This window comes from Salmo trutta, chromosome 24, assembly GCF_901001165.1.
Source record: "Salmo trutta chromosome 24, fSalTru1.1, whole genome shotgun sequence".
Taxonomy (NCBI): Eukaryota; Metazoa; Chordata; class Actinopteri; order Salmoniformes; family Salmonidae; genus Salmo; species Salmo trutta.
The window spans coordinates 37,832,726-37,850,010 of record NC_042980.1 but is presented as its reverse complement, the minus strand read 5'-3'; the positions used below and the strand labels follow the sequence as shown (position 1 = coordinate 37,850,010).

General features: G+C 41.6%; 2 protein-coding genes across 4 annotated transcripts; one reads left to right on the top strand and one right to left on the bottom strand.

Annotated features, from left to right (window-relative positions):
• Window positions 1-8,986, bottom strand: LOC115161246 (SPRY domain-containing protein 7). The gene is made up of 5 exons (XM_029712055.1): window positions 8,834-8,986; window positions 8,569-8,685; window positions 3,837-4,003; window positions 2,573-2,675; window positions 1-1,320 (listed from the first exon to the last, which is right to left on the bottom strand). Exons 1-5 carry the CDS (start codon window positions 8,937-8,939, stop codon window positions 1,223-1,225), a joined length of 591 nt encoding a protein of 196 aa, XP_029567915.1. The 5' UTR covers window positions 8,940-8,986; the 3' UTR covers window positions 1-1,222.
• Window positions 7,926-12,495, top strand: LOC115161245 (tripartite motif-containing 13). 3 transcript variants are annotated; one of them, XM_029712054.1, is made up of 2 exons: window positions 7,926-8,287; window positions 10,671-12,495. In XM_029712054.1, the coding sequence occupies exon 2, from the start codon at window positions 10,677-10,679 to the stop codon at window positions 11,931-11,933; it is 1,257 nt and encodes a 418-aa protein (XP_029567914.1). In that variant the 5' UTR covers window positions 7,926-8,287; window positions 10,671-10,676; the 3' UTR covers window positions 11,934-12,495. The 3 variants fall into 3 exon arrangements, with proteins under 3 accessions (XP_029567914.1, XP_029567912.1, XP_029567913.1); XM_029712052.1 differs by lacking the exon at window positions 7,926-8,287 and adding an exon at window positions 9,746-9,931; XM_029712053.1 differs by lacking the exon at window positions 7,926-8,287 and adding an exon at window positions 9,746-10,589.
• Window positions 12,496-17,285: the final 4,790 nt, after the last annotated feature.

Here is a 17,285-nt window from a genome sequence, read left to right as displayed (position 1 = left end):
AATGCTTCTAGAGACAAGTTTCTTTAATGTATTCAACAATAAGTATTCAGATGTGGGTTAATATTCAACATACATCTCATTTGTGCAAACTAAAACAAGCGTTGAACATTTCAGACAGTTTTCACACTTCAAAAGGAGATATGTGTTCATCTGACGGTTGAAATAAAGTAGGGTAGGACAATGTCACATCCACAAATACAGGGTTGGGGAATAACTGATTACATGTAATCTGATAACCCACCAAAAATGCTAATCAGTTACATTAACAGCAAAATTGTCATAAGATCACAGATAATTTAGAAAAACTAGATTGGATTACTTTCACATTTTCTAACACCTCTTAAATGGAATGTAATCCAAAAGTAATCAGAATACATTACGGAGTTTGGGCAATCCAAAAGTTATGCCTCTGATTAGAATTTGATGGGTAACTAGTAACTGTAAAGGATTACATTCAGAAAGTAACCTACCCAACCCCAATTTGGAATAACCATCAGAGCCGTGACAAATTACTTTAAATGACAGATCATGATCAAAATAGGAAAAATCTAAATACGAATAACTAAATCAATATCAATTATTAGGGAAACAAAACATTGAACATTAGTGTCAGCTATAAACAAATAAAATGTGTATATATATTTTGGGGTGTGTATGCCCCCACATATCAATATGGCATTAAGAGTTCATTGCGATTCCATAATCAAACCATACATAAGTAGCAGTAAAGAACACTCAACATGGCTTCTGGTCCAGAACAATGGACATGTGTAGTGACTGCACAACAATACTGTCAGACTCAACACCTACATATTGTTTAAAAACTATTTTCAGAAAGCAACGGCAACCATAACAAATTGTGGCAATGCAGGATGATTACAACTGAAGCAAAGCAATATTGACTAACTTGACTGTCTTTCAGCTGCAAATGCACACACACACATTCTGGCTACTCAATGCCCTTCGCTGACTTGGGATCAGTTTTCTTACTGCTCCAGTGTTGGCATCAACCAAGAGCTAAATCAACTGGTCCCAGAACAGCTTTAAAGTAGAGTAACCAGAACACACAGAGGACACTCAAACCAGATGGAACGAGGGTGGGGGTCACAGAGCTCTGCGGAGCAACAAGGAGCGCTGAGGGTTGTGTGTGTGTGTGTGTGCGTGTGTGTGTGTGTGTGTGTGTGTGTGTGTGTGAAGGCCTGGAGGTATAAGGAGGTGCTGGTCAGAAAATCTGCTGCTCAAACAGGATCTTCTCAAAGCCTTGCGGCGCCGTATGGTAGAAGTCACTGAACTGGCAGTCTAAGATGGCGCTGTCATCCACTGGGACAGAAGAGAAAGATCAAATCAACATGGGTTCAAGTTAGTGTTTCATGAGGATAATTTAGCGGGTATAACTCACTGACTGGATCTCAATTTAGCACTTCATCGTTAGTAACTAGATGGGAAATCCTGTGTGCAAGCAACAACAAATAAACAGTAGTATTAAATTACCGTAACATCGTATGCTACCAAAAGGAAGGCTGTCAGTTTCAGCTTTGTACTTACTGCCCTCTTGTGGCAGAAAAATAGAACCACCATAAATAATTTTGGGGCAGATTTACTAGGCATGTGAGCCTGTTTTCCTCCACTGTGAATTAACCAAATGGAGAGCAAGGGTTAACATATATTATGTTAATACAGGTTAAGAGAATTAATAAAATATGAATAAAATAAAAATAAATATTTTTTTTGATATTGGTGGTTTTCCCTCCTGAGAAAGAATCAAATCAACATGTCACATGCACTGAATACAACAAGTGTAGACTTGACTGTGAAATGCTTACTTACAAGCCCTTAACCAACAGTGCAGTTCAAGTAGACTGAAGTAAAAAGTAATAATAAAAAGTAACACAATAATAATAATAATAATGAGGCTATATACAGGGGGCACCGGTACCGAGTCAGTGTGCAGGGGTACAGGTTAGTTGAGGTAAAGTGTACATGTAGGTAGGGGTGAAGTGACTATGCACAGATAATAAACAGTGAGTAACAGCAGTGTACAAAAGAGATGGGGGGGGGTGTCAATGTAAATTGTCCGGTGGCGATTTTAATGAATTGTTCAGCAGTCTAATGGCTTGGGGGTAGAAGCTGTTGAGGAGCCTTTTAGTCCTAGACTTGGCGCTCCGGTACCGCTTGCTGTACGATAGCAGAGAAAACAAATCTATAACTTGGGTGACTGGAGTCTCTGACAATTTTATGGGCTTTCCTCTGACACCGCCTATTATATATGTCCTTGATGGCAGGAAGCTTGGCCCCAGTGATGTACTGGGCCGTTCACACTATCCTCTGGAGTGCCTTACGGTCAGATGCCGAGCAGTTGCCATACCAGGCGGTGATGTAACCGGTCAGGACGCTCTCGATGGTGCAGTTGTAGAACCTTTTAAGGATCTGGGGACTCATGCCAAATCTTTTCAGTCTCCTGAGGTGGAAAAGGTTTTGTCGTGCCCTCTTCACAACTGTCTTGGTATGTTTGGAGCATGAATGTCCCTGTGCATGCAGCTGTGTACACACACACACACACACACACACTCACCATAAACCACCGGGAACACGGTGCCTCTGATCCCTGAAGCTGGACAGTGCATATTCTTCCCATTCAGATAGAGATTCAGCTCCACATGGTCGTATGTGATGCCCTGAGACGAAAAACAACTGATTAGATTCCCTGTACACCTTCTGACTGAATTTCCCCTTAGCTTGTCCAGAGAGAAAGAGGTAAATAGAAAGGTTTCACTCTTGCCAAAATAAGCCCAATGTGTTTCTATGGGTTTATTTTGGACCTAAGCTTGTCACCTGCCTTCCTGACAGCGACTCCCACTGGGCAGAAACATGAGCATCTCTTCATTATGTACAGGTTCAAGAGGCTTCTAAACAGCTTCTATCCCCAAGTCATAAGACTCCTGAACACCTAATCAAATGGCTACCCAGACTATTTGCATTGCCCCCCCCCTCTCCCCCTCTTTTACACCGCTGTTACTCTCTGTTATCATCTATGCATAGTCACGTTAATAACTCTACATATTACCTCAACTAACCGGTGCCCCCACACATTGTACTTGTGCCCCCTGTATATAGTCTCGCTATTGTTATTTTACTACTGCTCTTTAATTACTTGTTACTTTTATTTGTTATTCTTAGCCATATTTTTTTAAACTGCATTGTTGGGGCTCGTAAGTAAGCATTCACTGTTGTATTCGACGCATATGACTAATACAATTTTATTTGATCTCTGGCCTAGCCCAATTCACCTCTATAGAGGTGGGACTTCCTCCAAAACACCTTAAGTAGCCTCACCTGTCCATAATCAGCGTGACAACCTAATGGACTGGAACAGAGATACTAATTAATATATAATCGAGATGGTCTCATCTCCGACCTAATGATGGGAGTCGTTGTCCCAAAGGCAGGCGATCTCATTATTGGCCTGCTTATTACCGTTTCCTACATGGACGGATTGACAGGATTGGACCCACCCACTTCGCCTCTTCCGCTCTGACTGCAAGCATGACTGTGTAGTGTTTGGAGAACGTGTTTATTGTGTAGTTTAAAGCTAAAGACTAACGTTTTTTTCTTTGTATAACATGGATGCGTTACTGAGCAAGTTTTTTTGCCAATGTATTTGGTGTTGGACTGCCTTTTGTTCGTCAGAAGACAATATTTCTGTGTTTCAATTATGCCATGTGCTTTCCTTTCTTTGTTTGAGATGTTATAGAGCATGTTCATTAACGCTTTAATAAAGACCTTGAGTATATGTATAAAACCAGCTTAGTTGCGCCCCACCAGACCAGTCCACTCACCACAATGTCCCCCTCCTGTGGAAGGCTATTGGCAGGGAGGCGGTTCTTCTCCTCGTTGTTGTGATACATCGAGCCATCATGCCTCAGGACAAGGCTGTTGATGTCCTGCCCCATGGGGACCTGGTTCAGGTTCACCTTCTGAGTTGCCACACCTATCCCCCATATACCTGCACACAGATGTCAGAACCTTTAAAAACAAGCTTGCCAACAAACTGTACAGTGCTGGTCTTCAAACCATTTTACTTGAAGTTCAGAGGTGGAACTATATTGGCATATGGTCATTGCGACTACGAGGAGAGCATTCCTTCTAGTCAATGTTTTGGCTAGCTTGGACTGGCTTTTTTTTTGCTTTCCAGTATCACTTCCAGCAACTATGGTTTGTGTGTAACCAGGCTGGTGTAGTTCAGGACAGTAAGTATGTAGACTTCTACCCACACGTACCCCAGGGTGTGTACTGTAAATCATATAACCATTGGAGTGGACCGAGGGGAATTTCCTCTACCTGTAGCCCTGCTTCCGCCAGATGGCGCTATTATCCTTACGTCGTTTGTCATCGACGTCCTGCATTAAACTGCAGAGCTGGTAATACACTCGTGTCCCCTGCGACCTGTTCGTACATAAAACATCATTCAGGCTGCAAAGGCATAATTTCCCTCCTTAACCTGATTTAATGGCCCGCCAACCTAAAAATGGTTAATATGCATACTGTCTTAACAAAACACAATATTCCAATTCAGCCAATCAGGTTGAAGCAGTCTGTTCACCCCAGGATGAATGCGATGCGCAGCAAGTAGCATTAGCCACTCTAGCATTGTGGTGAAAAAAAATGTGTTTTGTTAAAACGGTATGCATATTTTCCCGGCTTTTTAAGCCGGTGGGCCATTAAATTAAATTGAGGAAACTACTTCTCCAGCCTGAATGGAGGATGTTTTATGAACGAACCGGTCGCCGGGGGACAAGTGTATTACCAGCCATGCAGTTTAATACAAGATGATCTATTATATTGACAAGATGGTCGAGTGACCACTAACCATATAAAATACATGTCCTCAAAGATGGAAGGCAGGCGAGATGAGGCAACACCAGGTGGGACCATTATAGCCAATGAGAGGGCAGATAAGTGAACAGGCACAACGTTGCCGAAATGCCACATGAATGTACTGATAAGTGGACGCACAACAACCTAACCATTACATAACTTATATTTGATCAAATAAGCCTCAGGTGGCAAATTAGAAATTCAATTTGTTGACCAAGATCGATACTCATTGACCTCCATACAAAAAAAAATCCTCACTTCGTGGACAGTTTTTGGGCAGAGTAAACCCTTTCGCGTCGCCTCTTCCTGTCTGGTTTAATGCAAATGACAAACGACGTAAGGATAATAGAGCCATCTAGCGGAAGCGGGATTTTGACTAGGTGGTATACAGCTATGACAGGAAGTGACTTAGGTTCAGGTTAAGAATAGGGTTAGCTAAAACCTGAGAGAGACTTCCGGGAATGCTTGCGAAACACACCTGTATGAAAGACTATGGAGAATAAATATGAGTCCATCATAGTAGAGCTGTAGCACCGCCCACCGGTGATTTGAAGTCAATGCACGCTGGGCGATCTCTGAGAAAGAAGTAACTACTGAACAAATATATAAAAAACGCCACATCCAACAATTTTACTGAGTTACAGTTCATATAAGGAAATCAGTCAATTGAAATAAATTAACTAGGCCCTAATCTATGAATTTCACACGACTGAGCAGGGGCACAGCCACCCCCACCCGGGCCAACCCACTGGGGAGTCAGGACCAGCCAATCAATCAGAATAAGTTTTTCCCCCACAAAAGGGATTTATTAGAGCCAGAAATACTCCTCAGTAAAACTTTTTTTTTAAAGTATTAAACAAATCTAAATATATTTTATATTTGAGATTCTTCAAAGTAGCCTCCCTTTACCTTGATGACAGCTTTGCACACACTTGGCATTCTCTAAACCAGCTTCATGAGGTGGTCACCCGGAATGCATTTCAATTATCAGGTGTACCTTGTTCATTTGTGGAATTTCTTTCCTTCTTAATGCATTTGAGCCAATCAGTTGTGTTGTGACAAGGTAGGGATGGAATACAGAAGATAACCCTATTTGGTAAAATACCAAGTCCATATTATGGCAAGAACAGCTCAAATAAGCTAAGAGAAACAACAGTCTATCATTACTTTAAGACATGAATGTCTGTCAATATGGAACATTTCAAGAACTTTGAAAGTTTCTTCAAGCGTAGTCGCAAAAACCATCAAGCGCTATGATGAAACTGGCTTTCATGAGGACCGCCACAGGAAAGGAAGACCCAGAGTTGTCTCTGCTGCAGAGGATAAGTTCATTAGAGTTACCATCCTCAGAAATTGCAGCCCAAATAAATGCTTCAGAGTTCAAGTAACAGACTACTCATCAACTGTTCAGAGGAGACTGCGTGAATCAGGCCTTCATGGTCGAATTGCTGCAAAGAAACCACTACTGGCCTTTCTAGGGAGTTTTTCCAAACCACCGTGCTTCTACACCTGCATTGCTTGCTGTTTGGGGTTTTAGGCTGGGTTTCTGTACAGCACTTTGTGACATCAGTTGATATAAGAAGGGCTTTATAAATACATTTGATTGATACCAAAGGACACCAATAAGAAGAGACTTGCTTGGGCCAAGAAACGAGTAATGGACATTAGACCAGTGGAAATCTGTCCTTTGGTCTGATGAGTCAAATTTGAGATTTTGGTTCCAACCGCTGTGTCTTTGCGAGACGCAGAGCAGGTGAATGGATGATCTCTGCATGTGTGGTTCCCACCGTGAAGCATGGAGGAGGCGTGGGGGTGCTAGTGACACTGTCTGTGATTTATTTAGAATTCAAGGCACACTTAACCAGCATGGCTACCACAGCATTCTGTAGCAATACACCATCCCATCTGGTTTGAGCTTAGTGGGACTATCATTTGTTTTTCAACAGGACAATGACCCAACGCACCTCCAGGCTGTGTAAGGGCTATTTGACCAATAAGGAGAGTGATGGAGTGCTGCATCAGATGACCTGGCCTCCACAATCAACCAACCTCAATCAAATTTAAATGGTTTGGGATACGTAGGACCGCAGAGTGAAGGAAAAGCAGCCAACAAGTGCTCAGTATATGTGGGAACTCCTTCAAGACTGTTGGAAAAGCATTCCTCATGAAGCTGGTTGAGAGAATGCCAAGAATGTGCAAAGCTGTCATCAAGGCAAAGGGTGGCTACTTTGAAGAATATAAAATATATTTAGATTTGTTTTATGCTTTTTTGGTTACTACATGATTCCATATGTGTTATTTCATAGTTTTGATATCTTCACTAATATTCTACAATGTAGAAAATAGTAAAATACAGAAAAACCCTTGAGTAACTTTGTCCAAACTTTTGACTGGTTCGGTGTGCGCATATATCTATTAATGCAGTTGTGTGAGGATCATGGTGCTGTGTGGCTGCAGCCATCTGATCTTTCATTAGTGAAGTCACAGCCGTGTTGTTAGGCTGTATTGTTCAGCACATAACCTATTGTAGCCGTATTCTTTACAGATCATGTAATTGGAGGTTGTATTAAGCTTATACCTGCCATTTACTATTGTATTTAATTTCCTTTTTTTCCAGAACCACACACACTCTTGGTTAAAACTATTTAAACCATACCTTAAAGTGCCTTAACACATACACTGTGCTGTTCCTGCTTTATGTGAATCTGAGTTATTAATCCACCTCAACTGGAATCCTACCTGTCTATCATCTGTGCCCTTACAAGCACCTGGGAGAGAACACATTCTGCTCTGAAAACATGAAGAATATACAGTCCAACAGGTCCTCCTCCACTTCAAGGAAAACAGACCAGGCCAGGGTTTGGGAAGTCAATAAGAAATGAAAGATTCTTCCTTAGTTGTTCATTTTCTCAAACTGAAGGCACAACCTAAATTCAAGAAAAATGTCTTAAGTAGTTGAACATGCCATTACTCAAACCTCGTGAAAAACGGACACGTTTTCATTTATCAAAAATAACTTACATCGAAGGACTGCCTTTGATTTGAAGGCATGCACATGCGCAGTTCAGCGCAAGAACACCAAAGCCGCCATGACATCTCACAAGTGTGATCGGGGATTTTTATTGGAGAAGCAGTTTATTCCCATCTTCATATGTCATGGCTAGAAGGGATCCAGCGTTTTTTCAAATTAACTTTAAATGTGTATTTTAGGTAACCCTAAAGATGCTAACCTGCTACGAAAATTAAAATCTGACGTTAATTTGTCAAAAGATGGGTCCATTATAGCCATGACCATCGTCATATTGTAGCTGTATGCCTGTTTTATCCTAACCTGTTACGAAAAGTCACTAAGGACAAAAGTTGGATTCAGACGTCCATTTTATAGCGAGGGACACATTTCACTTTCCATCTGGTAAGTATAGTTTCTAGAGATTATACATATTTTGTTGACAGTCCGTTTTTTTGGTGATGCCGGCTATATTGTAAAGTCAGGGTTATTTCCCGTCACCAGCCACCAGAATGAATTACAACTCGGGGAGTTCAATTTATTATACTGACTCCCGATGTTTACGTCCCAAAGCTACCCTGTCTGATGCGCGCACACCAAAAGATATTCCCCATAGTTCCTTATCCATTTCATCTCCCACACAAAGGTGGACAGTAACGTTACATGGACTCATGTTCAATCATTACCTGTGGACTGGATCTTGAACTCAAAGTAACTCTTGTTTTGGTGCAGGGGAGCGTTGGCGAGGCAACCCCCGGTACCACATATCCTCCGGCCACTCTTAACGATGACCACATCAGTGCCTGTACAAGTACAAATCAATATTTGTATTTTATTTACGACAGCGTTGTCAAAACCAGCCAGCTGGACAGTAGCTAGGCTAACCCCATCGGCCTTCTCTCGAGCATTTACTGCTTAAAACAACGAACCGTCAGAAAGATTTTCTCTCACCCATATGATGCGTGTCTAACTGGACGGTAGGCATTTCTTTGAGGGGAATATGCCCCGTTCCCCCATCTCCGCAGCATCCCAGACAACACGTAAACATTGCAGCCATTCTTGTGCTAAAATATCCGGAAATGGTCACGCCGACGAAGTCAACAAGAGCTGAAGGAGCTCATGAGAAAAGCTACCATCATAATGAAACAGCGACACCTGGTGGCAGTCATACCACAGTGGCATGAGCCAAATATGCGCTCCTTTCCAATGCGTCCAATCACATTGCTTACAAAGCAGCGGCTCCTGATGGCATGGAAACAAGGGAAGAAAATCAAGGTCAAAATAAAAAAATTTACACGTGACTTAGTAGCTATTGGTTATCAATGTGTCAAGCTTGGGACACATGGCATGATCAAATGTGTGTAGAGTGGGAATTCCATCTCCTATCAAATAACGGGGCAAATGTCTGTAATGAGCACCAATATTGTTGCTGGGTAGGCCTACATGTCGTCAGTTAAAAAAGGAGCCAGTTCAGTAGCCTATCACCAAGTCTTTTGAGAGCACTTCCAATAGGCTACTTTGTATCCATGCACTGGGTATCAGTGGGGATGAAAATTACAATGCAAATTTACATGCACCATTGCCTGGGGTTCAAACTTCACACATAACAATCGATTAACGTTACTTAAAGTTCATAATGACGTATACAAATGGTGCGATAGAGGCAGTGCGATAAAGCCCGGTGACTAAGAACCTAGTGGTTGACAATCTTTCACGCTGTAAAAATGTTTTGCATAGCAACAGCCCGCCTCCCCTCTCCAATTTGCAGGGATCCTCTATATTTTTCCTACTGAAAAATAAAACGCACCTTGTTCTCTAAAAGTAAAAAATATGTACTTAAAAAAACGCTGCCATTAATATCATTGAGATGTTTTTACTTTCTGCGCGCCACTGTATCAGGCGCGTACTATAGTGCGCGCTATTTGGAGCTGGAAGGTTCGCTAGTGTAGTGCTGTGGCCATGAAAGGGTTAATTTTTTCTCCCGGAAAGGGCGAAGTCTGCACAGCAACAAGCGCCATGATTGCGTTGCACTGTGCGTCTCAGCAGCTGGTAAGTGTTTTTTTTTTTTTTTTGGTCCAGTTGCATGTTGCTATACGCTTGCAAAAGCTGTCATAACCATCCTCAATACCTTGCCTATAGGACATACTCGTGTGTGATCTAATTTATAGACTGCAACTTGTTTATACTGAGTGGTAATCGTTGGTGGAAGTGTGTGTTTATGCAGGATAGCTTATATTGCTAAGGATACGTTTCTGCGGGCTATTAACATTAAAGCAGAAGTCAAACCTGAAGTGAGTGGGAATTTAGTCGTTACCATCTCATCTATATATAGACCAGTTGGATGAAACGGCTGTGTCGTGATTGCGTGATATCCCGTCTCATAAAAAAAAAAAACATCTAGTGTGAACACTAAAAAGTAGGTCGTTGAACATAGGAAAAACATAGGGACCGGTGCGAATGGTTTTTCACTGTAGCAAAATAGTCTGTGCACCTAGGCATGATGTTCCACTGCGCTTTCTATTTTCATATTTTACGCGGGTACACCTCATTTTTCTTTTTGAGGGTGGCTGAATTTTAACACCAGTCGCTGGATTGGATAGTCTGCGTTTTATCCAAAGTGTTGTCATGCGTAATTCTAGTGATGTGCATTTCCACCATCACTACCTGTGAATTATTGCGCTGCTGGGTGATGTAGCTAAACAAACGGGTATGTTTAACTGATGGATAGTGTATTGATATATTATTTTCGATTTGTTCTCCACTCAATCCTGGTTGTATTTTATTTCAGAACACCATGGAGCTTCTAGAGGAGGACCTGACTTGCCCAATTTGCTGCTGTCTCTTTGAGGACCCCCGAGTTCTGCCGTGCTCACACAGCTTCTGCAAGAAGTGCTTGGAGGGGATTCTGGAGGGGAACAACCGAGGACCTGTTTGGAGACCCCCGTTCAAATGCCCCAGTTGCCGCAAGGAGACTCCTCAAAACGGCATAAACAGCCTCCAGATCAACTACTCGTTACGTGGAATCGTTGAGAAATACAACAAAATCAGAGTGTTACCCAGGATGGCCCTGTGCAAACACCACAGTGGTCAACCGCTTAATATATTCTGTGCCACAGACTTGAAACTTATTTGTGGATTTTGTGCAACAACTGGCGACCATAAAGGACATACATTCTGTGCCCTGGGAGACGCGTACGAGCAGGAGAAATCCGCATTTGAGGAGCTGTTCCAGGGAGTGGAGAGCTGGCACAGCACGGATATTATATCCTGCCTGGAGACACTGGAAGCCAGTAAGAAAAAGGCGCTCCAGTCAGTTTCCAAGGACGCGGAGAAAGTAAACGACTATTTTGTCAAACTGATCAACGCCCTGGACCACAAAAAGAATGAGATCCTCTCCGATTTCGAGACGCTGAAGTTGGTGGTGATGCAAGCCTACGACCCCGAGATCAATAAACTGAGCGATGCGTTGGAGGAGCAGAAGCGCGCTCTCAGCATCGCGGAGTCCTTCAGGAATGTGACCGACCCGCTCTGCTTTCTAGAGCAGATGCAGGAGTTCAGGGAGAAGTTGCGCGTTGTCCGGGAAACGCCGCTGCCCTCCCGGACAGACATGGACGTCGGTCCCCTGGTCAGAAATTTCGACGTCAAAAACTGGGACTCGGTGAAGCTCAAAGATGTGGACAAGCTCTCCGTCCCGCACGAGAGTGGCGTGTATAGCTCAACGACCCCGCATTCCGGCGGCAGAGCGCTGGGGAGAGTCGTCGTGTTTTTTGTGAGCCTTTTATGCGCCCTGGTCCTTCTGCAGCCGGACAGCCTGACCGCAGTGTCAGCCCAAATCTCCTCGCTCGGCCATGCCTACCTGCCAGTGCTAGCTGGGTGGCTGGAACTGGCTAACGGTGCGTGGCAGTGCTGGGGAGAGGTAGTGGATGCCTGCGTTTGCCTGGTGGGTGCGTTTCTGAACTGTATCCTGAACCTCTTTAAGACACCTGCCGATTTTCTTGACCGCCTTGTAAACACAACTAGCGAATTTCTTAGCCATTGTACATTTCTTTAGATTTCCGAGTGTTATTTTTGCTACATGGATCTGAAGCAAGCTATGTCAGTCTGATATTGAAAGCCTATATTGTCCAAGCTATAAGTAGATTTATAGCAAACACTAGAAAGTTATTCAAGTATTTACAAGCACATATGTATTATGCTTTGTGAATATATATATATATATATATATATATATATATATATATATATCCTAAAGGTAGAACCATACAACACTAGGTTAAATCAAAACACTGTTGCTGTACATTAAATGTTGTCATTTGAGTACGGCTATTTTGGTGAGTGTTAAGCATCAGCTCTGACCAGGAGCACCATCCATCCTTCTCCAAGCCATATGATCATCACACAGGTCGTAGTCTGTCACCTCAGGATATTTTTTACGATACATTCCACAGGCTAGATTATGTAGGATAGGCCTAATATTTACATCGAGTTTAAGTGTCTGAGTGTCGTTTATTTTTGCCTTACTTTTAATGACCATCTGTTGAGTTGTCATAATGCCCCATACCCTGTCACCAGACGCATTTTGTTGCCTAATAAAACATCAATTTGGTCTTTTCCGTCATCTTTATTTTTGAGTGACAGAGGGGATTTCACAAATTGTGGAGGCACTTTTTTTCGCACGTGTAGGCTACTTTACCGGTCAAGGTCATTAGTGAAGCCTCGATTGGTGCGCCTGCACACTGCTCATGTGAGATGAAATACCGACATTATGACTATGAAATACCATGCACTCGCACAGGCGTTGAAATGCTCGTTTGATGTTCGCCTTCCCTGTGGATCGGTCATCACTGCGCGATTTAACCTCCACGGGGGCCAAGGTTGAATGTTGCATAACTAGGCCTATAGAACAAATCGTCTTCGCTCGTCTAAATATAACATTATATAGTAACTTAATTTGCATTCTTCAAAAATGTTTTGGCCTTCAGGCCTAGGTTACGTTATGACCACAGTGACGATTATTTCTTGGGCGTATGCATTGGTCCTATACATTTTTTTTGTGCAAAATTGAAAGGCAATAAGCCAAATCTAATTGAATTTCCATTTAGAACTAATTATACATGGATGGGATTAAATAGATTTAATCAACTGTCCCAGTCAATGGCAATGTGTGCGCGGATTGTCATATGGCCATGGTTTGCGTACTGGCCGGTTATGCAGTCTATGCATGTTACAAGTAGATGACGGAAGAGCAATTTTTACTTCTAACAGGCTATACTCAATAATTCCATCCCATATGCAACATTGTCTAGAAGTAATAGGCCTATAGCTACAAAAACGAATCTAATTTTTTAGTTTAGAGAACGTATAGGCCAATACAACTACATAGGCCTACATTGGGCCATACGTTTTAATGAAAATTGGGCAGTGCATCCATTGGACATGTCGTGCTGTTTTACATTTTCTGAAGGAACGAAATCCTGATGGAAATCCCAGGATCAGACCACAACAAAAACCTGATGTAAGCACCGACCAGAATTCAGTACCAACGTCACGGCATGTATAGGCCTAGGCTATATATAGCACTACTGTTGCCAGGCAAATAAGGGATGAAAATGTAAAGTTGGTCTTTCTCTTTACTATAATAACTCAATAATATATATCTAAGAGGCTACGACTAAAAATACATATATACTGATATTATGAAATTTGGCAATCGATGCATTTATCCAAATACACCCAAAATATTGGGTGACGGCATGATGATGACTTGGTGCCAGCATGCATAACGGTCCTATATAAGGATTATCGTAGGCCTACCGTATTTTTCTAACAATTCCTATTAACTCTTAAAAATCCAACTAAATTGAACATATTGAATAATATTCAGTGGGAGTAGCATAAAGGGCTACCCTAATGGCCTATGGTGCGCAATCAACAGAACTGTGGCTCCGAAAGGCCTCTTTACAATTAAAGAAGCCACTGAAGTCATGTTTAGACCCCAAAACGTTATCGACCAAATAAATGATATTACAGTACTATTATGATCATCAGGCGTTTAAGAATATATTAAAATAGTTATAGCCTACAATTCCTCTCCGTAAATCTGACTAGTAAATTGTATAATTTCTAAAGTAAAATGATTTGTCTCATATGAAGGAACATGTGAATGCATGGCCAGAATAAAACATTTAACTAATTATTGGTAGCCTATAGCCGACCAGATTAAATCAAAAGAGCAACGAGATGTTATACAGAATGCCTGGCCAACACGTTTGGATTTCCAAAAATACTAAATGTTATATTTCAAAGGCATTGTAAGACATAGCCTAAATAGGCCTTTAACTAAGCATTCTCGAGTAATTGCACAACAAAGCATTTGGCAGTTTATTAAAATACATTTGACGATGTGAATAAGGAATTAAGAAACGGGTTCTCTTCAAAATAGTTTGAAGAGAAAATACCCCAAATAGCCTAAATAAAAAGTATAATGTTCTTTCGATAATAACCTTCAGTGACAAAGGTTGGGAAGTAATATAAATGCATAGGACTGTTTTGGACCAGGGTAAAGCAGTCTACACCCACGGCCTGTATACAATAAAGTCCCCTGAAAAATTCACCATAGGCGATTGTTAAATTACTTCTGCAAACTTATTTAGTCTATCGTCTTATTTAAGCATTTAATTGATTTTTTTTCCCCTTCTTATGTAGCATTTAAAATATAGCATAACTCGTGGGCTGCGTGTGCATACTTTCGGGATGGTAGAGCGCAATGTGTGACGTGCGTAGCCCTATTTGCCTGAGACAAAATGGAACACATTGCTTTATTTTCTAATAGTAAAATAAAGTTACAATTAGCCTAAAAATAAGATATGCAAGCATAACCCATGCACTGCTAAAACCTATCTATCCATGGCAGTTTAATAAAGCCCTTTCCCCTTCAAAATGGCATTGCATCGCTCTGCGTCATTTGCTTGTCACAAAATGTGGCTCCAAATCAAGCCAGAGATCAGAAAACGTATTTACTGAAGTTTCACAATAGTACAATACACACTAGAATATAGGGATGGTGTTGTTTGGTTAAGACATTCGACTAAAAATCTCATCCTCTGATTTTAGACTACGGATGGTAGTTGGGCTCATCTTGATAACAGGCGACTGGGTTCAGGGTATGCGTGAAAAATTCCTCTATAAAATCTTATTATTAAAATCCTTCGTCTATGTTAGCGGGTACAACCAATATGTAGACTATCCGCTTTTAAAAATATTTGGGACATTTCAAATAGGCTAGGCCAAGTTCCCTGAAAGGTGAAATGTCTGCTTAGAATAGGCTGATCAAGCATCCAATGTAAATAACAATTGACAGAAAAGTATACATCAAGTGTTATAGCCTCTCTGCAGATTACATTTGGTGAGTGTGATCATGCATGGCCTTGCAGGAACTCGTATGGGCTCAAAAATATTACTGACCTTTTTTAGGCCTATATCAAAGTTATGCTAATGATAGGCATATATGCGACTGCTACGCTACGGTAGTCTTCCTGTTTGCCCATGAGCCCCACCCAGATTTTTCAGGTAGTCCCAATAGGAAATAGGCCGACCCGGTGACCTTACCGCTGTAGAAAGGTGTGAAACTCGCTGTGTGACAAGCTCGCAGGTAACATTCACGAGTGTTTGGCAAAGTGATGATAGTTGCTAGAAATATTAGGCTAATTGTACACAAGATTATAAGTCTTCAGCCTATAGCTTGCTAAAATATATAGGCCAATGGCCAAATTCGATTCAGTTATCTAGCCATTTGACTAAGGTAATTTTCTCTGGCTAAAAAAAAAGAAAACCACCCTCAAAAGCCTCGGAATGAGGGTTAAATTACTATACATATTAAAACAGATCTTGACATTATCAGTGTTTGGAATATTTTTTTTAAAATCTGAAAAGCCAATTAACCCTCTGAATAGGCCCACATATGCTAAACATTCAAATTGAGCTGATGCAAATTAAACAGAGTGGCTGGCTTGAGGCCTGTGTGATTGGAACCTATCTCGCATAAAATCATACTCTCATGATTTGTGAACTTAAGTCAGCAGTATAAGGGTATAGGTCTAATGTGGAACATTTTCACAAGAGCTGGTGCAAGTTATACACTTTATAGAGATCAAATATATGGTTGATTGAGAAACTTATTTGTATCATTTCAATAGTTGGATTTTCTCTGAAGATAATTGACATAACCCCATGAGTTTGTTTGGTGTGTAACGACACAAACAGCATCCCACTGGGCAAAAACTGGTTGAATCAACATTGTTTCCACATTTCAACCTACCTCGCTCACCCAAAAATGAATTGGATTAGCAAAAAGATTCAAATTAAGAGAATTTATTTTTTCGCGCCAAATTCTTTAACCTAAATCCAATGACATGGTTAATTTAGTTGATTTCACATTGCATTCACATTAGTTGACAGCTCATCCAAATGTCAATCAAAAGTAGACATTGGACTGCCATCTGCGTCCAGAGGGATGGTAGCCTAGTTGTATGGTACCTTACAAGGACTGAAACATGAGAATAAAATAAAAGGTGCACCCTTTCAAAACGTTTATTAGAAAATGCAGCACATGTGAGTTTACATAAAAAAGTAAAGCATTATGGGCCAACTAAATCATGCAAACAAGTAATTTAATGTGCAAAGATAGTTAAAATGGATATAGAAATGCATGAACATGTTCCAAAACAATGACCTATAAAATACAACATAGTCCTAGCTGTAAAATGAATTAGAATGGAAATAAAATGGACAAAAGCAACTTAAAACCTCATGTCTGTACCTGTCATAAAGATGACACACTGCGTCCCTCTCGGTGTCTCCCCTCCTCCTGCGCATCGTTCTCCCGTGCTGCGCGTGAGGGATGCATGCAGACAGACTCGTGGCGAGCGGTCAGCTTTGCTTCAGCAGCACGAGCAATACTGGAGGCTTCAGCAGTAGTTTTAACTCCAATATTTACGTGCTGCTACAGCAAGGCAGCCAGTGACGAGGCAGGTGGATCCCACACACACGCGCTCTTCTGGATGGTTCCACAGATGCCCGTCTGTCCAGGCCTTATTGCTGCAGCACAGTATGGCCTGCATCTCTGTGGAACCCACAAACCATTCTGTGCTGCTACAGCACAACCAGCTCCATCTCATTCACACATCCTCGCAGACTCCAGCTCCCTCTCCTGCATACACTCATCCTGACTCACTCTCTCCCCTCCTTGCTCTCTCTCGCACATCCCCTTTCTCTCTCACACACACACACACACATCCCCTTTCTCTCTCACATCCCCTTTCTCACACACAACTCCCCTCTCTCGCTCTCTCACATACACACACGTGTGTGTGTGTGTGTGTGTGTGTATATATATGTATACATG